The sequence below is a fragment of the Empidonax traillii genome, unplaced genomic scaffold, assembly GCF_003031625.1.
Source record: "Empidonax traillii isolate 1590-97213 ecotype Southwest subspecies unplaced genomic scaffold, ASM303162v1 scaffold40:size2234952, whole genome shotgun sequence".
Lineage (NCBI taxonomy): Eukaryota > Metazoa > Chordata > Aves > Passeriformes > Tyrannidae > Empidonax > Empidonax traillii.
This window is the reverse complement of record NW_020955233.1, coordinates 1285114-1311792: the sequence shown is the minus strand read 5'-3', so window position 1 is coordinate 1311792 and position 26679 is coordinate 1285114. Positions and strand designations below refer to the sequence as shown.

The 26679-nt window shown below is 46.2% G+C and overlaps 1 protein-coding gene and 1 long non-coding RNA gene across 2 annotated transcripts; one reads left to right on the top strand and one right to left on the bottom strand.

Annotated features, from left to right (window-relative positions):
• Positions 1-25: 25 nt before the first annotated feature.
• EHHADH (enoyl-CoA hydratase and 3-hydroxyacyl CoA dehydrogenase) lies at positions 26-26073 on the bottom strand. The gene is made up of 7 exons (XM_027878308.1): positions 25949-26073; positions 18845-18948; positions 17952-18124; positions 16214-16325; positions 15871-15975; positions 9587-9928; positions 26-2480 (listed from the first exon to the last, which is right to left on the bottom strand). Exons 1-7 carry the CDS (start codon positions 26017-26019, stop codon positions 1210-1212), a joined length of 2178 nt encoding a protein of 725 aa, XP_027734109.1. The 5' UTR covers positions 26020-26073; the 3' UTR covers positions 26-1209.
• On the top strand, positions 3540-6339 carry LOC114054816. The gene is made up of 3 exons (XR_003570593.1): positions 3540-3628; positions 3761-3896; positions 5289-6339. It is a non-coding gene; the product is annotated as an uncharacterized LOC114054816 (long non-coding RNA).
• Positions 26074-26679: the final 606 nt, after the last annotated feature.

Genomic DNA, 26679 nt, shown 5'->3' with positions numbered 1-26679 from the left:
CCATTTGATACCACATAAACTGTCATTAGATTATCAAAGCAGTTTTATTGAACTAAAATCAAAAGTTAGACATTCAGCGTCCCTGACAGGGGAACCCAGACCAACCTATTCCCCCCACCAGACTGGAAGATACATTCACTAAACATGTGAAATGGGAGACTTTGGCTCAAAGCTTGGAGGAAGTTTAGTTCCCTTTCCCTCTGCTCTGCTCCCTGCTAGGGATCTGTCGCCTCCCTGCCTGCCTGCAGCACTAGCCCTGCCTGCACAGCTCTTGTGCCCTGCCCTTCTCAGTGTGCCTTCTGCCCATGTGAAAATGTGGTCAGTGCCAGGTCATGTTTGAATCTGGTCAATTAGAGCCTGCTGAGCCCCAGGACCTGGTAGCTGTAGGCAGGCAAGATGGGGGAGTGACAGCAACACATTTCCATACTTAAGAGATGCCAGAAGATGTTTCTGCTTGGACAAAGCCGGGTAGGGATAATGGTAAGGGAGGATGGAGTCTGGATGCAGAAGGCCAGTCATGAGCCAACACCACAGGGCATGGTAGGCAGGTTGATGTATTTGTGGCTTTTCTGGCATTTATGAGTCTCCTCTGCAGCAGGGAGGAGGGATGGTACCAGCCCTGCCCCTCGCTCTCTGCCCAGGCTTTTTCTCTCCTCTTCATTCAACTTTACCTCTGAAGGGTGCCAACACTCCCACAGCAGCAGGAAGGGATCAGCCTTCAGCTGGATGTCTGTGGGAGATCCAGGCATCCAGTGGAGGTGGGCTGCACAGGAAAGAATTGAACTAACTGGGAAACAGACTGAAGGCAGGATCTGGTAGATCCAGCTGGTCTTGGGTGAATTGTGATCTCCTCTCTGTTGGCTCCAACCATTTGCACTGTGGGCTGTGGATGCTCTTCCCTGCTTTCCCCAAACTGGAAGAGGAGGAGAGCTGTGACAACCTGGAGGCAGCGCAAAACGAGATGGGCCTTTACACAGCAGTGTGTGAAGAAGGTGGGTGAAGCTGAGGCTGAGGAAGGAGGATGGATGAAGGCAGTGGTTACCTGCAGCAAGAGGGGGACTGAGAATCAATCACTGGCCAAAGTTATTCCCTGAAAAGGCCCAGGAAGGTTTGTGACATTGTTTATGAGCACATAGCACTTTGGGTTTGATTGGAAAAGACGGTGCAATTACAGCACTGGTTCCATGAGATCAGCCTCCACCAGCGGAATCACAGCCTGGAACTCTGCTGGCTGAGGTAGGACATCCACTCTTTGATGGGAGGGTTCCCCACAGCCACCAGTTTTTTCAGAAAGGCATTGGGCCGCAGCCCGGGGACATCAGGATGGGCCTCGGAGTACTTGTGCAGCTTGGCCAGCACGCGGGGCAGCCCCACGGTGGAGGCGTAGAACATGGGGCCACCCCTGTGCTTTGGCCACCCGTAGCCATTGATGTAAATCACATCCAGGTGCTCTGGGCCTGACGCTATTCCCTCAGCCAGGATGGCAAAGCCTTCATTGATGAGGGAAAACAGACACCGCTCCAGGATTTCCTCCTGGTCTATAAAGCGGGGCTCAATGCCGTGGGTGTCCCTGTACTGGGCCAGGAGGTTGTGGAGCCACGGGTCTGGCGTGGCTGTCCTGCCCCCAGCCTTCTCGTACTGGTACCAGCCCTTGCCGGTTTTCTGGCCGAAGCGGCCGCTCTCGCACAGCAGGTCTGGCAGGGGGCTGTACCGCTGCCCGTGCCGCTGCCGCGCCGGCGTCCCCGCGGGCACTGAGGGGCCTGTGAGGCCCTGGCCCTGCCGGGACCTCCAGCCCACGTCCAGCCCAGCTAGGTCAGACATGCGGAACGGTCCTATCTTAAACCCAAAATCTTCAAGGACCCGATCCACTGCTTCTGGTCTACTTCCTTCCTCTAAAAGGAAAACTGCCTGTTGTACGTATGGGAACATCATGCGATTCCCAACAAACCCAAAGCAATTCCCTACCACCACTCCAACCTTTCTGAGTGCTTTGGCCAACTGCATGGCAGTGGCGATGGCCGTGGGGGATGTGTGGCATCCGTAGATTATTTCCAGCAGCCTCATGACGTGGGCAGGGGAGAAGAAGTGGGTGCCAATGACCTGCTGTGGGCGGCTGGTAGCAGAAGCTATTTCGTCGATGTTCAGGGCTGATGTGTTTGTGCACAGCAAGGCCTCTGGCTTGCAGATCCTGGAGAGCTTGTGGAATATTTCCTTCTTTAGTGCCATGTTCTCAAACACAGCCTCAATGACGAGATCTACGTCACGCAACGAATCAAAGTCCACAGTGAACTGGAGACGTGCAGGGTTGTGGAAGTCCAGGGTCTGGGCACCCCGCTCCATTTTCATCGCTTCACGTTCCAAAAGGAGCATCACAGCTTTTCTTCCCGTGTTCAGATACTCCATATCCTGCTCTAGGGCTACCACAGGTATGTTGGCCTTAACCAGAGAAGTCACAATGCCTCTGCCCATTGTTCCCAGACCTAGGGATAAAAGTGAGATAGAGTCAAAGACTATGAATGGAAAATTAATCACCTGACAGTATCATTTCCTTTGTATCTCCAGGATAAAAATGATGGCCCCTGCAAAACAAGTGGTATACACACACAGAGAAAAGAATTGAATACTGGAAAACAGAAGGGGAATTCTGTCTTTCAGTGAGCCCACATGTTTGAAAAGCAGCAGCATAAAGGCAAGTTAATGTCCTCACAAGCTCACAAAAGTCCAGTGGGATTCACCCAGTGGGCACAGACCATCTGATTCATGTCTTCTCCCTGCAAAGTTTCATACCTATGGAAACCAGCATCACTTGAGTGAGAACCTGGAGATCAAAGAGAGAAAATGTGTTACAGTTGCAACCCTGTTACCATCTTCTGCAGGCAGGTTTCGAGCGAGCTTCCCCCTGAGGCTGTCAGTGCCCCACTGCTCCTGCATGGTCCGTTATGGGCAGTACACGAGTATTTGCTGGTAAGATTTTGACACCAGCAAAGCTCAGATAGTTGGTTTCTCCCTCCTTCTCCCTACTTTCCCTTTTGTCTCCCTCCTCTTCTCCCTCCACACTTCATCATGTAATCTTTGGAGCAAAGAAAATTCAGCTGCTCTTTCTGTAAAGACTCTCGGACTCTGATCTGCTCTAAACTCTGTCTCTAATGTCTTGTGTGTCTCTTGTTGCCAGGACAAATGGGCTGGAGCTGACACAACATTCCTAATCCAGAATTCAACATTTTCTCTCTCCTTTTAAAGCACTCTGGCACATCAGTAGCCTTTTGCCTGCTGTTCACACTTTATATCAAGCATCTCTACCCACTCTCCAAGTCGTCCAACACAGGTCATTCCTAATTTCTGGAGATTCCCTAAGTAACACAATCTTCCTTGTCCATCACACAGTTAAAGAATTCCTGGTAAAGAATTTATGCTGTGCTTTTTTTTCTCCAAGACCATAAATGTGCCACCACCATCAGGAATACCAGTGTGGAGATTACTGGCTTGATCCCTTCCACCAGCTCTGCCCTCTGTGACATCAAATGAAGCTGCATTTACACTTTCCTGTGACACACAACCCACACCCCTGACCCTGCTCTCCCACGGTGGAGGCTTTTCCAACTAAGTTAATATAGACTAGTAAGAGAAGGTCAGCCCATTTTACCAGCTTTAGAAGTGTGAAGCATCTGAATGGAAGGATTATTAATATACTAAGTAAAGCAGAAACCAGACAAAGCAGAGGTTTGTTATAATTCTGTTAAAATGATTTTTTTAATCCCAGGTTTACAAATGAAAGTCAGCTAAACAAATATACAAAAAAAAAAAGGGATTAAAAAATTTGCCTAAAGCAGCTTTGTAAAGAAGAGCTGAAATCATGTCATCCTTTCAAGAAGTTCCAACAACCAAGGTCAAGCAAGGTAGGATGTTTTTCCTGCATGCTACACACCCTTGGTATAGTTCTGCTCAGCCTCAGCTTGTGTGCACACAAGACATTTCAAACATTCCCTACTTGGCCACCAGAAGATAGTTTTTACTGACTTCACTAGCTGGCAGCCTGCTTATAAACCACCATTACCACTTCTAAGCAAGTGCTGAAGTTCCTTTCCAGGAAATTAGATTTGCTACTTAATAATCAAGTTCTACTGAAAACTAATTTGAAAATAAAACTAGAATAACATGAATCAGCCCTTAGTACTTCAGTGTCCATGATTTGCTGACTGAAAAAGACCAAACACAAGTGGCACCTCCCATTGTGCCCAGTTCCCAGAGCCTTGGATATGGGATCAGGTGCAGTTAAGGACAGTTTTCCCCTGTCTTTGGTGAGCTATAGGAACTGCTCTCTTCTTGGGCAGTGCAGAGGGTAACTCACTCCCCAAGCCCAGCCCTTGTCTATAAGGTGTCTTTAGACATCATGCTTAAGTGTTTGCAGTTACACATGGCTCCCTCTTAAGTTTCTTCCTTTCCGGGGTGGAGTCCTGGGTTTTCTCCCTGGAATTTCCAAGCTCTCCACACATCCTGGCTCTTATTGACTCCTGTTCCACTCAGGTTCAGCCTTGTGACTGAAATCTCAGCAATTCTCTCACCATCTGAACACGCTGCTTCTTCCTGAATCCAAACCTCTTCCATGAGCAGACGTTCTCCAACCTTCTTTCGCAGGGAAGCTCTGCAATGGTGTGAGGTGATTCCCCTCTCTGCTTTCATCCTGAGTGCTCCCACGTGGGTTTTAGCCATCCCATGATGGACAGGCACACAGGCTTGTAGTACTACACTTTCTAAGCCCCAGGCGCAGACTTAAGGATAAGATATGAGCTTGCCAATCTTGTTTCCGACCTAGAAAAGCTGTCTCTCAACTTCCTGCAGAACTCTGCAGTGGCCTGTATGAAATGATGTTTAATGAAGCTGGCAGAGAGAGTAATGAAAGCCCCAAGGGGTTTGTTACATTAGAGCTCGCACAGCATGATTCCCCTGGAGACATTTTCTAAAATTGGGCTATAAAACTAAGGAGAGCTCTGGCTATCCAGCAGGGAAAGAGCATTTCTGAGGACTCCCCTTTTCTGTTTCATAAAGCCAAGTGATCTTGGGGAAGAATACATTAGAGCAGAAAATAATGGTAGGGAATGTTTGGGTCTTACATGTGAGAAGGCTGTAGAAGAAGGAGGAAGGGAGATGTCTCCTGCTCGGCTCAGGTCACACAGAACAAAACACAGTGAGGAACTACTCCAGAATTTCTACTGCATGTTCCATTTTCTTACTCAATAGTGCTCTCACTTCCCTCAAACCACAAAACCCCCTATATTCTCATCTTGCAGACAGGGGACTGTTTTCATGTCCAAGGCACATCTTCCCAAAAAAGACTGAAATCTGCCTCAGGAACAAGAACAGTGCCCAGCCATCCTGCTCCTGGTCTTTTGTTGTGAAGTGAAGCTTTGACATATAAATAAAACTATACTTGAACACATGTAATTTCAGGCCAAATATGGGTATGACAAATCCATTTGCTGGGCAAGCTGAGTGAATAATGATGGTTAATTATTGATCTGTCATGAGGTACTCAGAATACGAAATATCATACAGAATTAATTGAAGGAATTTAAAAACAAATTTCAAAACAAAAGAACTTGAAATATGAACAAGGCAACTCGTGTAGTCACACGCAGTACAGAAATACAGATCAGTGGAAAACATTCTGAACTCTAATGAATATTTGGGCTTTAAAATGCCTGGCAAGGGAAATAATCCTTTACAGATTGGTAAAAATATGCAAGGACTGTTCCAGTTTTCCTGTTAAAAACAACAATGAGCAATTAGTGGTGGCAGGCTGCTGCAGACTGGAGCTGCTGCTTTCTCTGGTTCAAGCAGAAGTACTGTGATAGTCCAGGCAGGCAGGGAGCTATGGGGAGATGCAGTTGGAAGGGATAGAGACAGAAGAACTCTTTTTCTGGGTGATGAGGAGCCAGAGACAGGGAAAAGAGGTGGGAGCCAAGAGTTCAGAACAAGTAATGAAACAAAAGGTCAACATGAAAAACTCTACATGATCTTCTCGCTTCACATCACGCAGCAATAAAAGATGGAAGCAGCAGCATAGTGCAACATGGGTGTAGTCTGTGAAACAGCACAGCACAGTTGGAACACAGGGTCTGCTTGATTTCTGACAGCCTAAATGGATGCAATATCTTTCTCTGCCTGTCCTCTTCCCTGCAGTGAAAATAGAGAGACCCTGGGTCACCTCGGTAGACTCAATACTTGCATGGATGAGCAGCAATGTTTTAAAAGTTGCCAGTCTCTCAAAAACCATCCCTAAAATTTTGATTTCTGGTGCTGCAAGGATGTACTTAAGATCAAAACTGTGAAGGTACAAAATGCTGTGAAGCATTGTACTGGCTGGAGAATGACTTTTTGTTACAGCAGCCTGAAAGAAAAATTACAGTTGTGTTTGCATGTTCTCCACCTGTCTCTAACAGACTTGCCATTTCACTGATATCAAAAGGCAAAATGAAAGAAAACCTAGAAGAAGGAGAAGAAGCACAACAACAAATGGCAGAAAGAAGTGGTGCAAAGCAGTGACACTTTGGTGTGGGATTCAGGGTTTAAAAAAGGTGATCAAGAACCTCCAAAACAGGAGATGTCACATCAAATGAAATATGACGTGAACAAGAGCATAAACAAAGCAAGTTATACTGGTGGGCCATGGGGGCTGGGTGAGAAGAGCAGTGATTCAGCAAAGCCATTGGGGTCTGGGTGAGTGTCATGGCCCTGAGTGCACTGAGAAGCTTTAATGTCCCTGACCAGCCACACCTGGAGCCACTGCATGGACCTCTGAGCCCCATTTAAGCTCAGACCTGAGTCTATGGTCCCTTCCTAAGCTATGCTGGAGGAGTTCTGGTGGGTTACTGTGGCTGTGCCAGGCTATGGACGCTGTTGATCCAGGCCTCAGCTGGCAGAGTGGCTTCCCACCTTTACCTTGGACCCACATCATCCCAGGAGCTTTTCTTGACCACCTGTACTTCCAGTGGGTCCTGGCCATGATCTCTGGGCCTGCCCTGCTTGCCCTGCTCAGGTACTGTAAATATTGATGCAGCAGTGGGTTGTGCTGCCATTCAGAGGGAGAAATGGGTGGGTAGGAGCTTAAGGAAGCTCAGCATGGGCATCACTAAGGCCAGCATGCACAGAGGAGCAGTCTTTTGCACCAGCACGTGCTGGGGGCTGGAAAGCAGCTCCCCAGGAAAGGGTCTGAGGGTGCTGGTGGGCATCAGGGTGAGTCTGAGCAGTGATATGACCTTGTGGCAAAGAAGGTTAATAGTATGTGGAGCTGTGTTGGCAGGGGTCTTGCTGGCAGCTTGAAGGAGGTGATCCTGCCCCTCTACTCAGCACTGGTGAGGCCATCCCTGGAGCACTGGGTCTAGCTCCAAACTACCCAGCACAAGAGTGATGTGGAGTGAATTCAGTGAAGGGCCAGTAAGGTGATAAAGGAGCTGCAGTGTGTCCCATGAGGAAGGGCTGAGGGAGCTGTGACTTCAGCTTGGAGGGATCTCACCAATATAAATAGCTGAGAGAAAGCTGTAAAGAACATGGAGTCAGACTTGTGGCCACTGGTGATAGGCACAAAATGAAATGTGGGAATTCCATCTGAACATAAGAGAACAGTTTGTTTACTATGGAGATGACTGAGCACTGGCACAGGTTGCCCACAGAGGTGTGGATTCTTCATCACTGGAGATGTTCAAAAGCTGTCTGGGCATGGTCTTGGGCAACTGGCTCCAGGTGATGTTACTTGAGGACAAGATGACATTCAGAGATCCCTTCCTGCCTCATATATATTCTCTGGTTCTGCCCTCCAGGAAGTGTTATTGCCACTGGCACCCCATCCCTGGGGTGCAGCTGCTCCCTGCCAGCAGATAATTAACAGGATGTGTTGAACGTGGTGAGTATGAAAGTTGGCTGTTACCCTGAGCATACTAAGTAGGAGCAAGGAAGAAACATCCTGGTACCTGGTCTTGGTGTAATTACTCCTGGAATGCTGTTCCCACTTTGACTATACATGTTCTACGAAGTGTTGAAAAATTAGGGGGAGTTCAGGGTCATGACAATAACCAGAGTGTGACACACTGTGCTCTGCAGCAGAAGTATGAAAGCACTTAGTTTATCTATTCTGCAGAAACATGGTTAACTTGAGCTTTGTCTGTAATCAGCTATGAAAACACTGAAACTTGGGCATGAGGTTGGGGCAGTTTCAGACCAGAATTCAGAAACCTGTCTGGAGAAATACTTGATCCAATGGATTGGAGATGCAGCCCAACCAGTTCAGTTTGGAAATAAGATACAGGTTTATGCTTCTCCCGGAAACTTTCAAATAGAGGTTGCAATTTGTCCTCAGAATTCTCTGTAGCTCAGTTACAGCACCAAAATAGGCAGATCAGATCTAACAGCCCTTCTGGCTAAACTGTCACAGCGATTAGGTCTTTGCAAGTGTGTTGTTCTGGCTGGTTTATCAGTACATGGCAAAGGATGTCCATTCCAGTCACTCGGGCATTCCTACAAACTCAGCAACATGAGCCCCTCCTGGCAGAGCACACATTTCAGAGTGGGACCTGCCTGTGTTCAAAGTTCTATGCTCTTCAAGCCACAGAATACACTTGGCAATAATTAATGCCTCTTTACCTGAATGCTTTAACAGCCACAGATCCTCCTCTTAGGGTTCATGGACCAGTGTTTAAAAATCATTCGTATTAAAAATGTGGCATGGTAGCCAATGAAGAGAAGGGAACTTCCAAAAAACCCCAGTCTTATGGCCAAAATGAGCTCTCAGACAGCTCAATAGCCCTGAGAAGCACTCAGAAAAGAGTAGTGTTGATCCGGTGAGATTTCCTTGGAGCAGAGTGGATGTTTTCCAAGTGCTCCATTACTTGTCTAACTATTTTTTAGTGCTACTATCAACAGGCAGAGCTGAAATTTTTTTTTTTTTTTAATCTCAGCAGTGCATCAAAGGTTTTATTTAAATTGCTCTTATAAAAAATTAATGAAGGCATTATCTTGCTGGGCTACAAAATGGCAGGAGTGGATCACAGTGAGATGAAATCTTCTTAAAATACAGCTGTCAAAACATTTTTTAAATTAATATATCCCTGAGTGACTCTGCACATGCACTTGCAGTGCAGAACTAGACCAGGAGGAGGAGAATTTCATACAAACGTGCTTCTAACACGAAGCAAAGCCAGGACACAGAGAGTTTAAAGGGGAGCAGCCTGCTTGTGGTCCACACACACGAAGCTGTCTCTAAAGCGAGAGGAAGTTATTCTTCCAAAGAAAGATGTCGCACCAGACAACAATGTAGTGGGATGTGAGATACCGTGTGAATTTCTGAGCTTGAAAATGCAGTGACAACTTCCCTCCTTGGGTGGAGTATCTGTGCTGGTGATGGGTGTGAGTGACTGTGCGAATCTCACTCCTGCCTTCTGCCACGAGCAAACCTCAATTACAGTGATCCCCCTCAGCTGTGCTGTTCCCCGTGCTCAGCCCCACAGACCAGTGATCGCCCTCAGCTCTGCTGTTCCCCGGTGCCCCCCAGCAGCTGTTCCCCGTCAGCCTCACAGCCCTGCCCCTCCCTTACCGATCACGGCCGCGGAGCGGACGGGCTGTGGGGTCGCGCTGCTCCAGGAGGCTCCGCCGGGAGTTGTCCATCTCTGCGCGGCTCTCTCGGCAAAGAACGCGTATTGCAGGGCCCGGGCCTGGCCCGAGCTCAGCAGGACCATGAACAGCTCTCGCTCCCTGCGCACCCCGTCGGCGAAGGGCATCTGGGTGGCGGCCCTGACGGCCTGGAAGCAGAGCTCCGGAGCCAGGCACCCCTGCGCCCGCTTCTTCACCCTCACTCGGGCTTCGTTGAGAAAGGTTTCCGTGTTTGGCAGTTTGGGGGCTGGCTTCAGGCTGAGCCTGCGGGGTCCCAGGGGCTGGTCTGGGGGGAGAGAAGCGGGATTACAGAACAAAGCATCCACATCTTTTCAGACATAGCCCCTCCACCCCATTCCACAGGATGGGAAGGCGGTTCACCTATTTTCCTCTCTTCATCTCACTGCATTAGGACTTGCATGTCACAGTGAGATGGGTCTAGAACTACAACATCTGACATTTCTTCTTGCCTCTGCTTGCTCTGACATTTGCAATTTTTCAAGTCCCTTCTCAGACTTCAAAAAAAGGAAGATTTCAGCCTCAAATAAGTAATTCTCTCCTTTTTCTCAGCTCCCACAGTGCTCTGACTTCTCCACTTCTCTTCCTCCACAGTCCCAGCTGCCACATTCATATGGCTCTTTCTTATAAGCCTTTGTACTCAAGCTTTCCTCCAGTATTGTTTAGTACCCAGTGCCCAGATGACTTTGCTAGCCAGAGGCATTCCAGCCAGGGTGCTGATCCAGGCATGGATAAGAGACTGGGAAATACACCCTGATTTCAGCTCTACCCTGACTGCAGGAGCCCCTTAATTCACTTGAGGTCCAACCACGAGGAAAGCTCACCCAGCATGAGTTGGGGAGCAAATGAATAACAAGGGAGAGTTCATGTTTCTGTGTCAGCAAGGGGTGAATCAAGCAGCCACACAAATATGTGAAGCTCATTACAGACAGTGGTTGCTATGGAGATACCTAGAAAGGATTTTAATTGAGAGAAGTTAGTTACATTTCAGATGCCAAAATCCTATGTCTCCTTCAGAAGCACAAACTTGGAGCCTGCTGAGCGAGCTCTGACCTGGCCATACTCAGGAGTTCCTGTGCTCTTAATGGCAGCTTGCTCAGTAAAGACTGTGGAAGCACAAGATCAGAAATCCAGGATGTATCCCCTTAATTCTGCAACATTTTCACAAGACCCTGTTGCCGCCACGTCCAGGTCATTAACTGCAGCATGTCACTGCATGGATTGCTGCAGTGCTGTTCCCAGAAGCATCTGGGACTGCCACCAAAGCAAGGTGGTGGGTTGGGAACCTTCTGCTGAGAAGCTCCTGGGTATGGTCTCATTGCCCTTGCCACACTTCCTTCCAAGGCAGTAATATTGCATCCAGCTCCCCTTTTTCTTCCTGTTATCTGAGCTAGGGAAATGCCAGTGCACCAGCAGAATACTCAGGAAGTCATCCAGAGGATGCTGAGGAGCAGGAATAATGGCAGTAGTGAAGGCATGGTTGCCCAAAGAACTTGTCCCGACTTGAGCTCTTCCTGCAAGACTGAGCAGTGCTTAAGAGAAACAGAAATGTGAGTTTCTAGAATGAGTTATACTGTTTTCCTGAAATAATGGTCTTCAGAGCTCAGGCTTTTTAATTAAGCCTTTTAGAGAACATAAAAAGATGAACACTCACTGTGTAAGTAGTCTCCCTTGTAATCAGAGTTCATAAAAATGTTTTTACGTTGACAGTGGATGTAATTTTTATCTGCCAGTATTGCAAGATTTAGTCAGGATAATGTTCCTTTATTTTTGAATCCTTTGTTTCTCCCCTAAATCTGTGTTTTTAACCCTGAAGTGCTCTTAATTTGGGACTTAAATAGTGGATTTCATTCCATTGCAAGAAGAAAGCTCAGGTTTGTCCCAGAAAGCTGATCTGGTGGCTGGAAGGCCACCTAAGATTGAGCAGATCGAGGTACTTCATATGACACCTCTGTGGAAAGCATTGGTAAAAGAGGAAGGCCGCTGGGAGCCTTTAAGCTTGCTCTTCAGACAGCAAGTTGTACAAGTACTGATTGGGGACAGGAGACAGTTCTTCAGAGTAAGAAAGAAAAGTAACTCTCCTCAGGGTCCTGCAATAAAACTCTTATTAAGCTGCAAGCTAAATAGGGTTTGCTAAATATTTCTACAGCATCTCCATGTAGTATCTTTGCTTTTGCAATGACAGTAAGAATAAAGGACATATCTACAAACAGGAAAGAATGTTTAGAATCCAAACCTGGGAAGAAGAAATCAGTGTGGGACACCTGTGGCTTGATTTCCGAAATCAAAGCAGCAGGAAGATGATGAACAGTGTCAGACATCAGTGCTGCATGGAAAAGTACCATCCACACACAGAAGCCAGCACAGATCCCTGCTTTGTTTGCCCAGGGTTTGTGGGCCAGGTGGCACGAAGGACAGATCCAGTCCATAAAACTTCCATTAGCAAAAGCACCACATAGACATGCAGTGTCAAATATTGTGCTATTTAAAGAAAAAAAAATCATGTGAACTCTTGGCATATTGCAGGATGGCCCTGCAAGAGGCAGGTCTTCCTGGTGCAGTGAACTGCTTGTGAATTTGTGAGGAACAAAGCTGAGTCTGGCCCCTGCCCCTCAGGCCTGCAGTGGTCTCAGCCCTGCCAGAGACAAGTCCAGTCCGTGTCAGACTTTTCACAAACTCTGTTTGTGTCACAGGGCACTTTGCTGGGCCTTCTGTCTAAAGAGTCTGGGGAGAGATTAAAATGTCTTTATATTGTGCATCCTGGCAGGGATGACGCAGCAAGGCCCTCACAGCTGTGATGGAAAGCCTTTCTCCCCCAGTCTCCATTTCCAGCATCCAATTACCTCCAGCAGGATCTGTTACGCCTCTGGGGTTTACGAGCCTCGAGAGAAACAACTGCTTCCTCCACAGTCACTCCCAGTGGCTTTACAGTCAGAAACTCATCATCCTTCCACGCAGTTTAATACCTGTGGGGGCCTCAGCTCATTCAAATTGCAGTGATTTTCCTTGGTTCTTTGGTGCAAGCCATGGGTACTGGTGTGCTCTGAGGAGATGCTAAAGGCCAGTCAGCTGATGTGGTCAGAAAGCAAGGTGTGATTATACATAAAGAGTTTCAAAGTCTGCTGTGCAAAGGACCAGCAGCCCTTTCCTCTTCCAGCTGAGGAAGACTAGGGCAGGGCAGCAAGCGGTGGACAGGATGAGCTGCAAGGTGCTGCCTGCCACCACAGTTCCAGCAATTTGTCAATTTTGTGATGCCATCAGCTGGGAAAAGTCTGAAATGCAGCTTTGGATTACTGCAGTGATCATCAAGCACATTTAATGAAAGGACATTCTCCTTGTCTCTGAGGATTTAGCTCCTGTCTATTCCTTTTAAAAAGTGCCTTCAGAAGCCTCTTGCCTGGAGGGGCCAGGAATTTATTCTTGCTTCCCATCTGCAGTATATAATTACTGCTTTTCAATAAAAAAAATCTAACTCAGAATCAGTAATTGCCTCTGTGTATTCCTACACCCACTTACTGTTTCAGAGCATCTTTTGAAGGTGTTCTTCATTAGGTACAATCCATAAAGATGTATGGATGAAGATGCTTTCCCAGCATCTCTCTGTCAACTATGTATCACAACAATAATCAAGGACCCTGGCTACAGCAGGGCCAGTCATTTGAGACTGATCTCTTGCCATGGGATACTGCAGCTAAAGCACTGAGAAAGCTTTAGAAGAAAATGATTTCTGAATTGATTCTTTGAGACTTATCTTGCAGTACAGCCTTCCCAGGAATAGAAATTCCAGCAGTGACAAAACTAGTTATTTAGCCAGACTGCTCTGGAAGAAGTCAGCAGTTGTTAGCTTCATGTTTAAAAAAATCTCATCAGAAACAAACTGCTGCATGCCACACAAAGCCAGTGGACTTCTGGCATGGCTTTTTTTGTACACTCTTTGGTTTTATTAAGATTATCTGAAAAATACTCACTGAAAACAAAACTCTGTGAACAAACACCATGCAAGACTGTCATCTCTTCTGCAGCCTGTTAGGGCTTGATGGAGAGAAATAAAAGTGCTGGTTTGCCTTGGTATGACAGGGAAATTATTAACTTCAGGCAAAGGTCAAAGCCAGGAATGACTCAAAAGGAACACAGAGGCTTTGGGCACACTATTCTTTCAAATTATCAGGTAACCTGAGGGTAAATGGTGCATCAAAGTTTGTCATGGTCTTCTGCAGGGTCTAATGAGGAATTTTTCAAGCAGGAAAGAAATAGATTATCTGGCTTGCCAGTGCTTTCACTGTAAAACCACGTACTATAAATGCCAGTAAAGCTGTTGGAAAGAGTTTGAAAGCATTTTTTAAGTCCTGTGGGAGTTGATATATAGCGTGATGTGAAACACCGTCAGTGGCATTACTCATTCTTACTGGGGTAACTCAAACTGGCAATAAACGGATTGGAAGTCTAATAATGAGTAAGACTGGGACAAGCTACCTGCTAAACATCCAGCCAGGGTCCTTGCATGCTTACATAACTCTCAAAAAAAAAAGGTAGTGACCATTTCCAGAGAAGATGCAGCTACAGAAGAAGGATTTGCCAGTAGTGGTAGTGGATGTGAGCTCCAGGAAGCAAGTTACCCTGAGGAAAAGAGTGCTCACTGATTCCTCCCTGAGCCTCTCCCCTAAGGTCAAGCTGGTTTTCACAACTGTCAACCACTGCACAATATCTGTCACAGAGGAAAGAAGCATGAAAATATCTAAATTTCAGCCGATTTCACGTAGCATTTGTTGAAATCCAGAATGTTCATTGGCTTGCCAGTTCTGGCATTGTATCCATTACTCATTTCGTGATGCACTGCTGCTGCCATCAATACTGGGACAGACCTTGTGCAGGGCATCATTTAGAGCCTGGAGGGTACATCAGAGGGAACACTGTTTGTTGGGTTAATTTGCATGGAAGAGTGGTAATATTTCACTGCTCTCCCAACAGATGGAGAAGCAGAATTCTCATTCAAAACAGACAAACTCAGTGAACCAAAGTATCTTTGTTTTTCTTAGAAGCAGTAGTGAAATACATCACCATCACCCACCTCTTGCTAAAGAATTATGTTTAGTCTGCTGACATGCAGGGAAAGAGAAAAGAGTACTGCTTATGTCATTGATTCTACACTAGGAAATGAAGCCCTAAAATAACATAGGATGAACAGAGTGAGAAGGAAGGGCATCTGCTACAGAAAACCTGGCCCTAGAATACCATTAGCACCTGTCTGCTACATCTCAAGGTGCAGGGAAGGATGTAAGACACTGATATTTAAGAGCAGCCCATTCTTTCAGGCAGCTCAGAAATGTGGTGCACTGTGCCCTAGGACAAAGCTTAGGCTGCCTCAGTTTCCAGCAAAGGTGAGGAAAGGGCCTTGTCTGTAGGGAAGAGAACTGGAGGAGCAAAAGCAGCATCCCATCTTGGGACAACATTGGCCATGTGATCAAAGCAGGAAGGGTTTCTGCTTCCCTGCATTCAATTTACTGTGACAGTGCTCCTGATGGAACTCCATGGTCTGCTTCCAAAGGTACAAGGAGGTTAGTAGAGGAAAAATATCCTGTTTTCTCTCAAGGCGACGCTCCTCAAGCTGCACAAGGAATGTGCCTCTTCCTGAGTTAACTACAGTGGATTTGATTCTGTTATTTCTAAGGTGGGGAAAAAAAATATCTCTCCACATCCCTCCCATCTCCACAGGCTGCTTTTTACATGGCACCCAAAGCATTAGGGACAGAGTCACTCACAGACCATGGATCATTAACTGGGCTGAGGATGTGCCAGTCCCTCCAATAAAGGGAGAAAGTTATTTTTGCTCAGTTGTTATTGATGGTGCAACCAGAATGCATTCATTGCCAGCTGTATCCAGAACTATATATGGAAAGAGCACTTACTCCCCAAAACCAGTAGCCCAGAGGAACACGTGAGTTTGGATATATAATTAAAAAAGCAGTAGGATTTGGTATGTACCAGTTCTCTGAATCTCACTTGAATTTCTGCAGCTTTCCAGAATGTGATTTTTTTTTTCCACTTCAGACAACAGTAAACAAATTCTGCAATTAATTCCATCTTATGTGGATGCCAAAACTCAAGAATGGAGCACATAAATTGGAACAAACTGGTGGGCTTTGTTCTGACTCTCTTCAGCCCTGAAACATCACCAATTATTTCCTGGCATTTCAACAACTCTTTCCTCACCAATCACTTTGTTTGCCAGGCGAATTGCTGCCTCAACTGTGTTTTCTTCCACCACTTCATCAACCAAGCCCAGCTTCAGTGCTTCAGTTGCTGGAATGTGTTTTCCTGTGATAAAAAGAGAAATAAGGTGACTACAGTGGAGCCTAAGGTGCAATTTCATTCTTTTCCATCTGACCAAATGACTGGTGTGTAGCTGGTAATTAGCCCCTCATGAGTGGAAGCAAATTGAATTACAACCCAAGCAGATACACAGGTAAAAAATTCCTGGTTTTTAGACCAAGTTGGTGGTAAAACTCCATGTCATGTTCTTGTATTGAGAGTAAGGCCAAGACACAGCACTTACCTGTGACGATCATATCCAGAGCAGCTGGGATCCCAATCAGTCTGGGCAGTCGTTGAGTGCCTTCAGCACCTGGAAGTAACCCAAGGGTGACCTCTGGCAAACCCATCCGAGCCTAAAATGAAATAAAATTCAACAATAAAACTGATTAGAATGAGTGGTAATTACAAATTGAGCAAAACAGAGGGATACCAAGTCAGTATGTCACACATTTCTGCTCTAAGAAGCCTCAAAACATCTGCATAGAAACCTCATCCTTGCTCGACATTTAAGATGAGTCCAATTGACCATTTCAAGGACTTCTTTACAACTGCACAGAGAAAACATGATCTTTCTGTGGATGTCTGTGTGCCAGCACAGCACTTGGGGAGAGCTGTAGGACCCACAGCATCCCCCAGACTGACACATGTGTCAACTAAGGCTTTCAAGCAGTTGTTACCAAATGCTGGAGAGCACTCTGACTTAACTATTACCTTCCTACTCGAGTTCCTGGAAGTTTAGTAAAGAATCACAGAATGGTTTGGGTTGGAAGGGGCCTTAAAGACCATTTAATTCCAAACCCTGCCATGGGCAGGGACACTTTCCACTAGATCAGGTTGCTCAGAGAGCCCTGTCCTACCTGGCCTTGGACACCCTGAACTCTTCCCTAGTCTCCCTTCAAATGTCTCTTGGTGCACCTGACATCCAATAGAGTTATGGCAGGGCAGCCAGGGGCAGTAGGAAGCAGGGTCTTACCTTCTCTTAGCAATCTATCTAGATTTTGTTTCCTCTAAAAAAAAAAAAAAAAAAAGTAGTCTGAAATTTTCTGTTGAGCTTCTGAGAGATTTGGAGCTGCTTTAAGACCACTAGTAGTGGTAGTGCCAGTAGAGTTGGCACTTTGTGATATGGTTTAGTGGGCACAGTGGTACTTGGTCAAAGGTTGGACTTGGTCTTGGAGGTCTTTTCCAACCATGATGATTCTGTGATTCTATGGCACCCACCTTAGGTGGCACATAGGGTGCCTTATGCTGCTACAGCAACTGACACTGTCATGGAGAATCAGTGATTCACACAGGAAAAGTGTGGGGATGGCCCTGCCAGGGAAGAGCCTCCATAAGGAGACCAGGCACTGCTCAAAGGTGGGTCAGCATTCCTGAACCTTGGAGGGGATTCAAGAAAAAAGTCAGATCAATCCCTAAGACTATTAAAGCTGTCTTTTGGTCAGAGAGCTCTTTGGGAACCCAGAGCTCATGGGGATTTGACCCTAAATGTTCCATGCTAGCTGAGTTTCAACTACCTATTGAAACTAGGCCATGAGCAGAAGAAAAAAAAGCAAAATTCACAGGGCTAGAGAAAAAAATAAATAAGAGAAAGTCACGCTGCATGAGTCAGTAAGATACAGCTGTCTGCATCAGAATATAGATAATGACTGCTGAGACCTAGGGCAAATTAACATGCGGGTACTGAAGTTTCTGTGCAGCCATCTTATCCCACTAGTTACAAATCAATTTTATATTTAGAAATGACTTGACATGAGTAACGTAGTAAGACTATGAGAGCACGTCAGGGGTGGTGCTGCAGGTGAGAAATGCCTGAGCATGCAGCCTTGTACCCTGCAGCCGGAAAGCCGCTCTCCTCTGGCCAGAGGGCCCCAGGACAGGTGGGCTGTCCCACTGCTCTGCAGGCTCCCACCCTGCCTGGGGCCATCTGCCCGTGGCTCTTGATGCCTCCACCAGCCTCTCTGGCTCTCGGTGTGTGTTACCTTCACGTGTGCCACCCGGTAGTGACAACCCAGTGCCACCTCCAGGCCTCCTCCCAAGGCGACGCCTTCGATGGCCGCCACCACCGGCTTCTTGCTGCTTTCTATGAGGGACACGAGAGCGCCCAAGGTCCTGACCGGTCTGTTTACAGAGGAGAACCCTCGGATGTCAGCTCCTGGGGTGGCACAGACACATCAGGGGGAATTAGTGGACAAGGTGGTGACTGGAGCAATCCTTCCCTCTGTGTCTGAACACAGCTGCTCGTGGACATCCACATCCTTGAGGAGCAGCAGAGTGGGTAACAGGAACCAACACCTTTTGGACCATCTTCAAGGAACCCTGATCCTTGATCCTATTAAGAGAGCTCAGAGGAAGGCTGAGTGCAAAAATGCAGAGTAACTGTAAAGATCATGCAGTCACTGCAGAAATTTGCTAACGTCTCTGGTGTAATTAAAAATAAGTTGAGTCTGGAAAAGTTAGGTGCAAGTTACTACTGACAAGCAGTGTAGGGCTCCACAGAAATTCCCTAGCTTCCTGGCCTTCTATAATCGGAAAAGATCTGTTATTCACCACTGCCCCACCCCAGGTACATTCCATACACTGGACTAGCTGATGGTCCAGACATTTTACACAGACAAAACCATGGAGAGTAAGGAGGCACCAGTACATGAGGGAGATGAGCAGCTGACTCTCATTTCAGCATGAACAGACCAGCTTATTTCTGGCCTGGACAGTCCAGCTTGTCATGTGGCACAGCAGAATAGACAAAGCCCACCGTCTTGTGGCCATTTCCAGCCAAATGAGGACTTCTATCAGCCTTATGAGGCAGAGACTCTTCAGACATTGTGGGTGGAGAGTGTTTCCTCTTTTGCTCAGGCTGTGTTTGACGTCTTACCTGCACTGAATTTCCCATTTTCACCACAAATCATAACAGCTTTCACTGAGGGATCTGCATCTGCTTTCTTCAGCCCATCCTCTAAAGCCTGGAGGACTTCAAAACTGAAACAAAAGAGAGAGCCAGTGAGTAACAGTCAACTCCATTCCCCTTCCAAGAGGTCAGTGTTATGAACACCAAGCACTGCAGTGAAAATGAGCAGGTCTGTCCCTTGGTCTGGCTGCTGCCACAGCCTCTCTAGGTGAATCCTTCCCTTAGCCTCCCTCCTAATCCAAGGACAAGAGCCAGAATCCAAGGAGCCAACTGCAGACCTGTCAGTCACTGCCTGGGGAGTCCTCTCCAGGCTACGGCACTGCTGCTTCCACAGCCAGCAGAACAAGGAAACGTTCTTTTGGAAATGTCTTTATGAATTAAACATTCAGATTTTCAGGAAAACAGTTTGGCATAATTTAAAAGTAATTAATGCTAAATCACTGACAGGCTAAGAAGTTTTTAAAAGGGAAAGGAGCTCCAGGAATAAAAAAAGCTATCTTGTAAACACCTGACACAGGCTAGGGCTGTGCTGATTTTAATGCTTTCACCTTGTGAAGATCTCCACATAGGTCCAGACTTAAGCTGGTGTGGGATCCTGTCAAAGGGGATTTGGGCATGAAACACTACATAAAATGTCTTTTGACTCATGTGAATAGATATTTCCAGACACCAGCAGTAAATCTGGCCAGAAAGGAATTAATGAAGAATTTCAAAATGAACCTGTAAAAGCATAAATAATATTTTTTCAAATCAGGTACTTAAAAGATCTGACCTGATTGTATGTCCACTTTACACTTGATTCTTATAAGGTAATTTATAGATACATGCATGTGTATGGATTAACATGGAGAGCATAGTCTGTTTTAGAAGGTGGTAACAATAGAGATGGTAAGTAATAATAGAAGCATTAACACTTGTTAATAGAAATAATAACACAAACTGTGTTTATATATAATTTAGATACTAAAATATACTCATATACACACAGTTTTAAGTATGTAGTTTATGTGAGACTGCTCTGTGTACGTGTCGGTGCACATACACCATGTGTAGAGATGCCTCGGATTCAGAAAATCTGGGCCAGCTGGAGGCTGGAGGAATATCCAAGTATCACATGCTTGCCTAGTCCTTTATAAATACAGCTTTCCTTCCCAGACCTGCTCCAAAGCCTGAGCCCAGCTTTACACTAAGCTGGGTGGTGATGAAAAGGGAGCAGAGCTCTGCTGATGCCCAGTGGAAAGGCCTGAGGCAATCTCAGTTTCAGTATGTTTTTCTATGTATTTGAGGGCATTTCGTCAAAAAAGGAAGCTTGTCATAAAGTAGGTGAAAAACACATCACTGTACTTGTGTGTACATGTATTTATACAAGGCAATAGCTTGCAGAAAGGTAGGAATCCATCATCTTGAAAGGAAAACCTGGGGAGCCCAAGGAGTTTCCTGTGAGCTGGTTGTGTGAAGGATTACCAACCAATCTCTGCAAGATCTCCTTCAAAATCCAAAAGTTCAAATCCAAAGGCATGACAAACCATTAGCAAAGTCTGTTAGTCAGGGCTGTTGGCTGGGGGGACTGTCTAGGAGTGTCTCCAGGACCACCTGCCTGGATAAGGTTGTGCTACACAGAAGGACCAGTGGGGGTCCTGACTCCTGACAACAAGGGACTGGGAGAAGTGTTATCTTTGGAGAGAGAACAGCCAGTTACGTACAGATTGCCTCATCCAGACATCAAAGACAACTCTGAAATCTGATGTTAGTAATGGTTCTGAAAGCTGAAACCTAAAATGAGAATAATTTGGCCATGGCAAAGAAAGACTGTGAGGTGAGTTGGTAAAGGTTCTTCCACTGTATACACTTCCATGTGGCAGAATATGAAAGCCTTCCCAAATCTAATATATTAAATATGTCTTAATATGTTAAAACATTGTCTTTCATCTCCCTCCCCTTGGCATATCAAGTGCTGTGGCTGCTGCTGTTTGAGGGGCACCCACAGGCTGCACCCAGTGCTCTCAGAGTTTTGTTTGTGCATCAGAGCAGTGCCAGGCCACAGCAACACCGGCCTCACCTAGGGGCTGGGAGATTACAGGGAAAGCCATTAGGAAATGTCATTACACTCTACAAACCATGGTGCAAAGAGGGAGAAAAACATATGTACCAGGACCCAAACAAATGTTAAGTTACTGATTTGCAAATATTGTACAGACAAACGGCACCATTCTGTCAGGAGCAGATGAGAAGCAATCAAAGCATTCCTGTGTCTGTTCCAGGCACATGATCAGCAGGTGCAAAATGCCCATCAAAAAGTCTGTAGTAAATGAAAAGGGTCAGGATTTTATGCAGGAAATCAGTTACAAGCCTTTAGCACTTACAACAACACACTCCTACCAGAATGAAAACCAATCCTCAAGGCTGCCAGAAATTAACAGTTCAATACCTACATAGCTTTTATTAACTCAGCAGAACTATTTATGCCAGAGAATAACTTGACTCAGTACTTGCATAAATATTTCTTCTCTCTCCATAAGACATTTTCCCAGTCGGATTTTTTTGTAGGACAAGAAGGAAAAAAAATGAGATTTTTTGCAGTTACTTGTTCTCCTAAGATGGAGTGATATGTTTGCCTTGGATTTGTCACAGTCCAACACACAGCCTGCCTTGCTTTGTCACTCACACATTGTAACTGGTACTAAAAGATGCAATTTTCGATGAAAGCATCATAGTAGAATGTATGACAGTAAAACTGTAAAAACACTCAGGAGTACCCCAACTTCAAACAGCGAGAGCATTAAAGAAACAAAAAGTCACTATAATTTGCATAAGTACTTCATGATTGTGACAATGTCATTCATTTAGCAGGAACAATGCAAAAATTCCCTCCATGCATTCCCATCAAGACTGCATCCCATGTAGTCAGCTCCACCATGGAAACTATTCTGACTGCGGGAAAAGTGATTCTGCTGAGATGATTAAGTGTTCCAGGTTTCAGAAACACAAAGCAGGTGCTTTTAAGGAACAGGTGTGCACTGGGGTAAGAGAATATTCTTGGAGATGACCACACCAGATTAGTTTTATTTTGTGTAACTCACTGCAGTAGCAATGCGCTGGATTTGTAACAAAGTTTAATTATTTACCATAATTATTTTAGATTTTAGCTGTGGTTTATGGATGTGAACTTCTCTCATTAAAAAAAACAAAAACAAAAAAAAAAACAACAAAAAAACAAACAATTGAAGGGAATCTGAAAATTGTCTTAGTCACATTTAAAGAAGTGAGACTTGAATTCAAAGGTGAGGATCCCTTCCCTGAATTGTCACTGCCAATTTTGAGCTTGGCATCCTGTAAGCTTGTTCTGGGTTATATTTTTTATTTAAAGAACTTTTTGCTATTGTTTTTTAGAATGTCTTGATTCATTATTTCTCTTTTTTCACTCCTAATTTCCAGTTTACATCTCCCCTGTCACGTTTTACAGGTTTTCTTGTTCTCCTCATTTGAGTAAGCTTTCCACTTCTCAAGAAAAATCAGACTTTTCCCTTAGTGTTCTTTGCTTTCTCATCAAGTCATGCAGGGCTCTTACCAGATCACTTGCTGAACAGTTTACCTGGGCTTCTAATAAAAAACCTCCAAATCCAAACCTGCACAACAGTCCAGGTTCTCCCCTTGTCACAGGCTTCTTGTCCTTTGCATAGCTTCCTCCTGTGTTTTTCTTTGAAATAACTGTTGGGTATTTACATAATTCCTTTCCTGAAACTGAATCTCCATGTGCTGGATTTACCTGCTCTGTCGTCTCTTGCCTCAGTGTCAGATTCAGCTGTGTAGTAGCTGCTGTCACACGTTGCTGTGTGACAAGTTGCTAATATGGCCCAAATAGTCATGCACATAAATTAAGGCCAAAGCTAGAATGGCATCCCTTTGGTGGGATTTTAGAGGAGTTGTTTTAGGAAGCAGATGCTTATTCATCCCAGAATTTTCTCTCTGCATCTCATCCTGATGAGGTGCTGATCCAGTCCAAAATGAGTAATCACATTCTCCCATCACTGCTACCTGTCCAAAACTGCAGCTTCTCTAATCTCCTTTACATTTTCAGATCATTATGGTGATTGGGATCAGAAGGACAATCCTGGCAGTGAGGGAGAGCTTCTCCACTCATACCTGTTATGCTGTTAAACATCACAGAATCCCACACATAAGCTGCCCTGCCCCATGTCCTTTCCTCTCCTCCCCAGAGCTTTTCTGCCCTTGTCAGCTCACATGTTGAAATACTCCTTCACATCCCTCTAATCCCCATTGCCAGCAGCCTGCCTCCAGTAATAAGGGATGGTCAGTCCTTTCTCTTGTGAGTCTTGTCCCCAAAATTCCCAGTTCTTTGCATATGTAAATTGTTTCTCTAGACGTCCTGGTCTCATAAATGTGGATCTCTGAACACTAAACTTCTGCAAACCAGGAAAAAACACTCCAAATAAACCAAAATTGGCATGTCTCTGGGAGCCAAATTTGCTGCCAGACTCACGAGTCAGCACGCATTCATTCCTCAGGAAAGCACTGCCTGGCAGGGACTTGTGCAGCAGTAGATGGTGCCAGACAGGAGAAAGCAAATTCCTGCCCACCAGTGGCTTCTAAAGTGCTAATGGCCAGTGTGATGGCCTAGGAGCTGGGAATGGGCACCGAGTGCCACCTATAATGGGGAGAGACAGGGAAGGCTGGAGCAGAGCAGCAAAAACTCACCAGTCTTTTAAAAAGCATCTGTACCTGCTGTGAAATGAGATTTCCAGGGTTGCAGGACACGGCTCCTGTCTGTAACTCACTGCCTGCCCTCACCTGTGCTGTCAAACACTTCCAACAGCAGGCACAGACCTGCTCCCATGTGTCTGGAACATAAATCTGCAGAAGCAGAAGGAGCACACAAGGAGCAGAGTGTGCTCTGCCTTTCCTAGCTACAGCCAGAGAGAATGATGGATCCCTTCTAAAATAGGTATGCCCTCACATGCCATCAAAGACTACAGGCATGGCTGAAGTTATAGTTTAATGGATCTAAAGTCTGCTGGGGTCTCCCTTCTCCCTCCTGGGACTGGGGACAGGACCACAAGCACACCCTGTGTCACCCTGTGGGAGGGCACTGTGGGGCCAAGAGTAAAAGCAGAGTCTGTCCTGGAGTCTGTCCAGAGTCTGCCTGTTACTGTGGGGCAGTAAAAGCAGAGTCTGTCCTGGAGAAGCTGCTGTGTGGTTTCTGTTTGAAGGGAATTTTGGGTTTTCTCCAAGACTTGTCAAAAGAGGGGAGTTAAGGTTCCTTAAGCACATATCTGTTACTGTTAACGCTTGGACTCGGTGGTCTTAAAGGTCTTTTCTAACCTTGGTGATTCCAAGATTCTTTAGGCTCTGTATATCGTATTTTTCATGGTAAGGATGAAAAAATCCCTGCGGGCACAGCCCTGAAATTTTCTTAGGCTGGTCTCGGGCACAGGAGGCCCAAAGGATGTCTTACACTCTACAGGTCTGGGAGTCTTACAAGTCTAGTTCACCTAAACTCATCAGGTCATTCCCAGTTTCTCATGATAATTACCTGAGCATATGAAGATGATCTTAATGCACTTTTAAACGTGTTGCAGCAAAAGAGTGAGCATTGCCAGCTGCAATGTAGCTTGTAACAGAAGAGCAGCAGCTTTCATCCCCTTTTCATGCTCTTACTTGCCTCTTTCGGCTTCTTTTAAACAAACTTTCTCGTTTATAAGTCAAGCACAACCACAGTGGGTTTTTTCTGGCTTGTGAACAGACACTGAATAGACACCATGGTCCCTGTTACCCAACAGCTCTTTAACTGCAGATGTTTAGAAAGGATCTATGCAAAGCCAAAAGCACCAAAGNGCCCAAAGGATGTCTTACACTCTACAGGTCTGGGAGTCTTACAAGTCTAGTTCACCTAAACTCATCAGGTCATTCCCAGTTTCTCATGATAATTACCTGAGCATATGAAGATGATCTTAATGCACTTTTAAACGTGTTGCAGCAAAAGAGTGAGCATTGCCAGCTGCAATGTAGCTTGTAACAGAAGAGCAGCAGCTTTCATCCCCTTTTCATGCTCTTACTTGCCTCTTTCGGCTTCTTTTAAACAAACTTTCTCGTTTATAAGTCAAGCACAACCACAGTGGGTTTTTTCTGGCTTGTGAACAGACACTGAATAGACACCATGGTCCCTGTTACCCAACAGCTCTTTAACTGCAGATGTTTAGAAAGGATCTATGCAAAGCCAAAAGCACCAAAGACCTTTTCAAAACACGTGGAAAACGAACATTTCAGGGGCTCCTACAGACGGCTGTTTGACTTTATTTTTCACTAGCTCGTGTTTGAGATCGCATGGGCCCTTCTTGACCAAGACCAGTATTTAGAGGTGAATTCCTTAATTGTTTTTACGAGGCAAATGAACTGTTTTACTTCTGCCAGCCCTGGTTTAACCCTGGTGCCAGCTCTGGTCATTGAGCCATGCCTGCTTCCCAAAGAGCCCTTTGCCCTCACCCCTGTGCACACTTGGATGGCACAGGGACTTGCCAAGCAAGCACCGTGCAGTGTGTGGGCAGGGAAGGAAACCAGGACACCTGAGAGAAAGTTGGTTTGCACCAAAGAGCGCCGGGGGAACTGCAGGGAGAGACGGCTGCGCTGCCAACGCTGCTGTGCCGTGTCCCGCTGGGAGCACTGTCTTGACGTTTAAAGACTGGATGGTGAAGAGAAATAGGCAAAGGGGAGACACCAGAAAGTAGTTTGCTGGGCCTAATGCTTCTCCTGTGAACCGCACACCCCCCTAGAAATTGCAAGAGCAGAAGTCAGGGCGAAGTTGAGCATTTGCTTTTGCAAAAAGAGATTCAAGCTCCCCCTGCAGGAATCGCCGGGGCCTCTGGGGGTACCGAGCGGTGCAGAACAACCCTGACAGGGGCTCCCAGGGGCCAGGAGGAGCCTCCTCAGGGCACGGAGAGGGGAGTGAGGTGGACAAGGACAAGGGCGAGTCCCCCGCGGCGCTCAGAAGGGAGGGGAGCGCCGGGCGCGGAGCCGGCCCCGCAGCCCCCCTAGCCCCGCGGGTCCCTGAGGTACCTCAGCGTGTTCAGCGGCGGGTTGCGGAGCCGGATCACGGCCACGGCGGTGCTCCTCGCGTACTGCGCCATGCCGAGCTGTCCCCGCTGTCCCCGGGCCGGCCCCGCCGCGCCCCGCCCTCACCGCTCTGCCCCCGCCCCGCAAACAGGAGCGGAGCCACCGCTCGGTTAAGGAATTCACCTCTAAATGCTGGTCTTGGTCAAGAAGGGCCCGTGCGATCTCAAACACGAGCTAGTGAAAAATAAAGTCAAACAGCCGTCTGTAGGAGCCCCTGAAATGTTCGTTTTCCACGTGTTTTGAAAAGGTCTTTGGTGCTTTTGGCTTTGCATAGATCCTTTCTAAACATCTGCAGTTAAAGAGCTGTTGGGTAACAGGGACCATGGTGTCTATTCAGTGTCTGTTCACAAGCCAGAAAAAACCCACTGTGGTTGTGCTTGACTTATAAACGAGAAAGTTTGTTTAAAAGAAGCCGAAAGAGGCAAGTAAGAGCATGAAAAGGGGATGAAAGCTGCTGCTCTTCTGTTACAAGCTACATTGCAGCTGGCAATGCTCACTCTTTTGCTGCAACACGTTTAAAAGTGCATTAAGATCATCTTCATATGCTCAGGTAATTATCATGAGAAACTGGGAATGACCTGATGAGTTTAGGTGAACTAGACTTGTAAGACTCCCAGACCTGTAGAGTGTAAGACATCCTTTGGGCCTCCTGTGCCCGAGACCAGCCTAAGAAA

Excerpts from the sequence above, each read along its gene's own strand:
- EHHADH (XM_027878308.1), bottom strand. The coding sequence starts at position 26,019 with ATGGCGCAGTACGCGAGGAGCACCGCCGTGGCCGTGATCCGGCTCCGC. Across the intron at positions 18,125-18,844 it reads AAATGGGAAATTCAGTGCAG|GAGCTGACATCCGAGGGTTC; the intron begins GTAAGACGTCAA and ends GTGCCACCCCAG. Across the intron at positions 9,929-15,870 it reads CCTGGCAAACAAAGTGATTG|ACCAGCCCCTGGGACCCCGC; the intron begins GTGAGGAAAGAG and ends CTCTCCCCCCAG.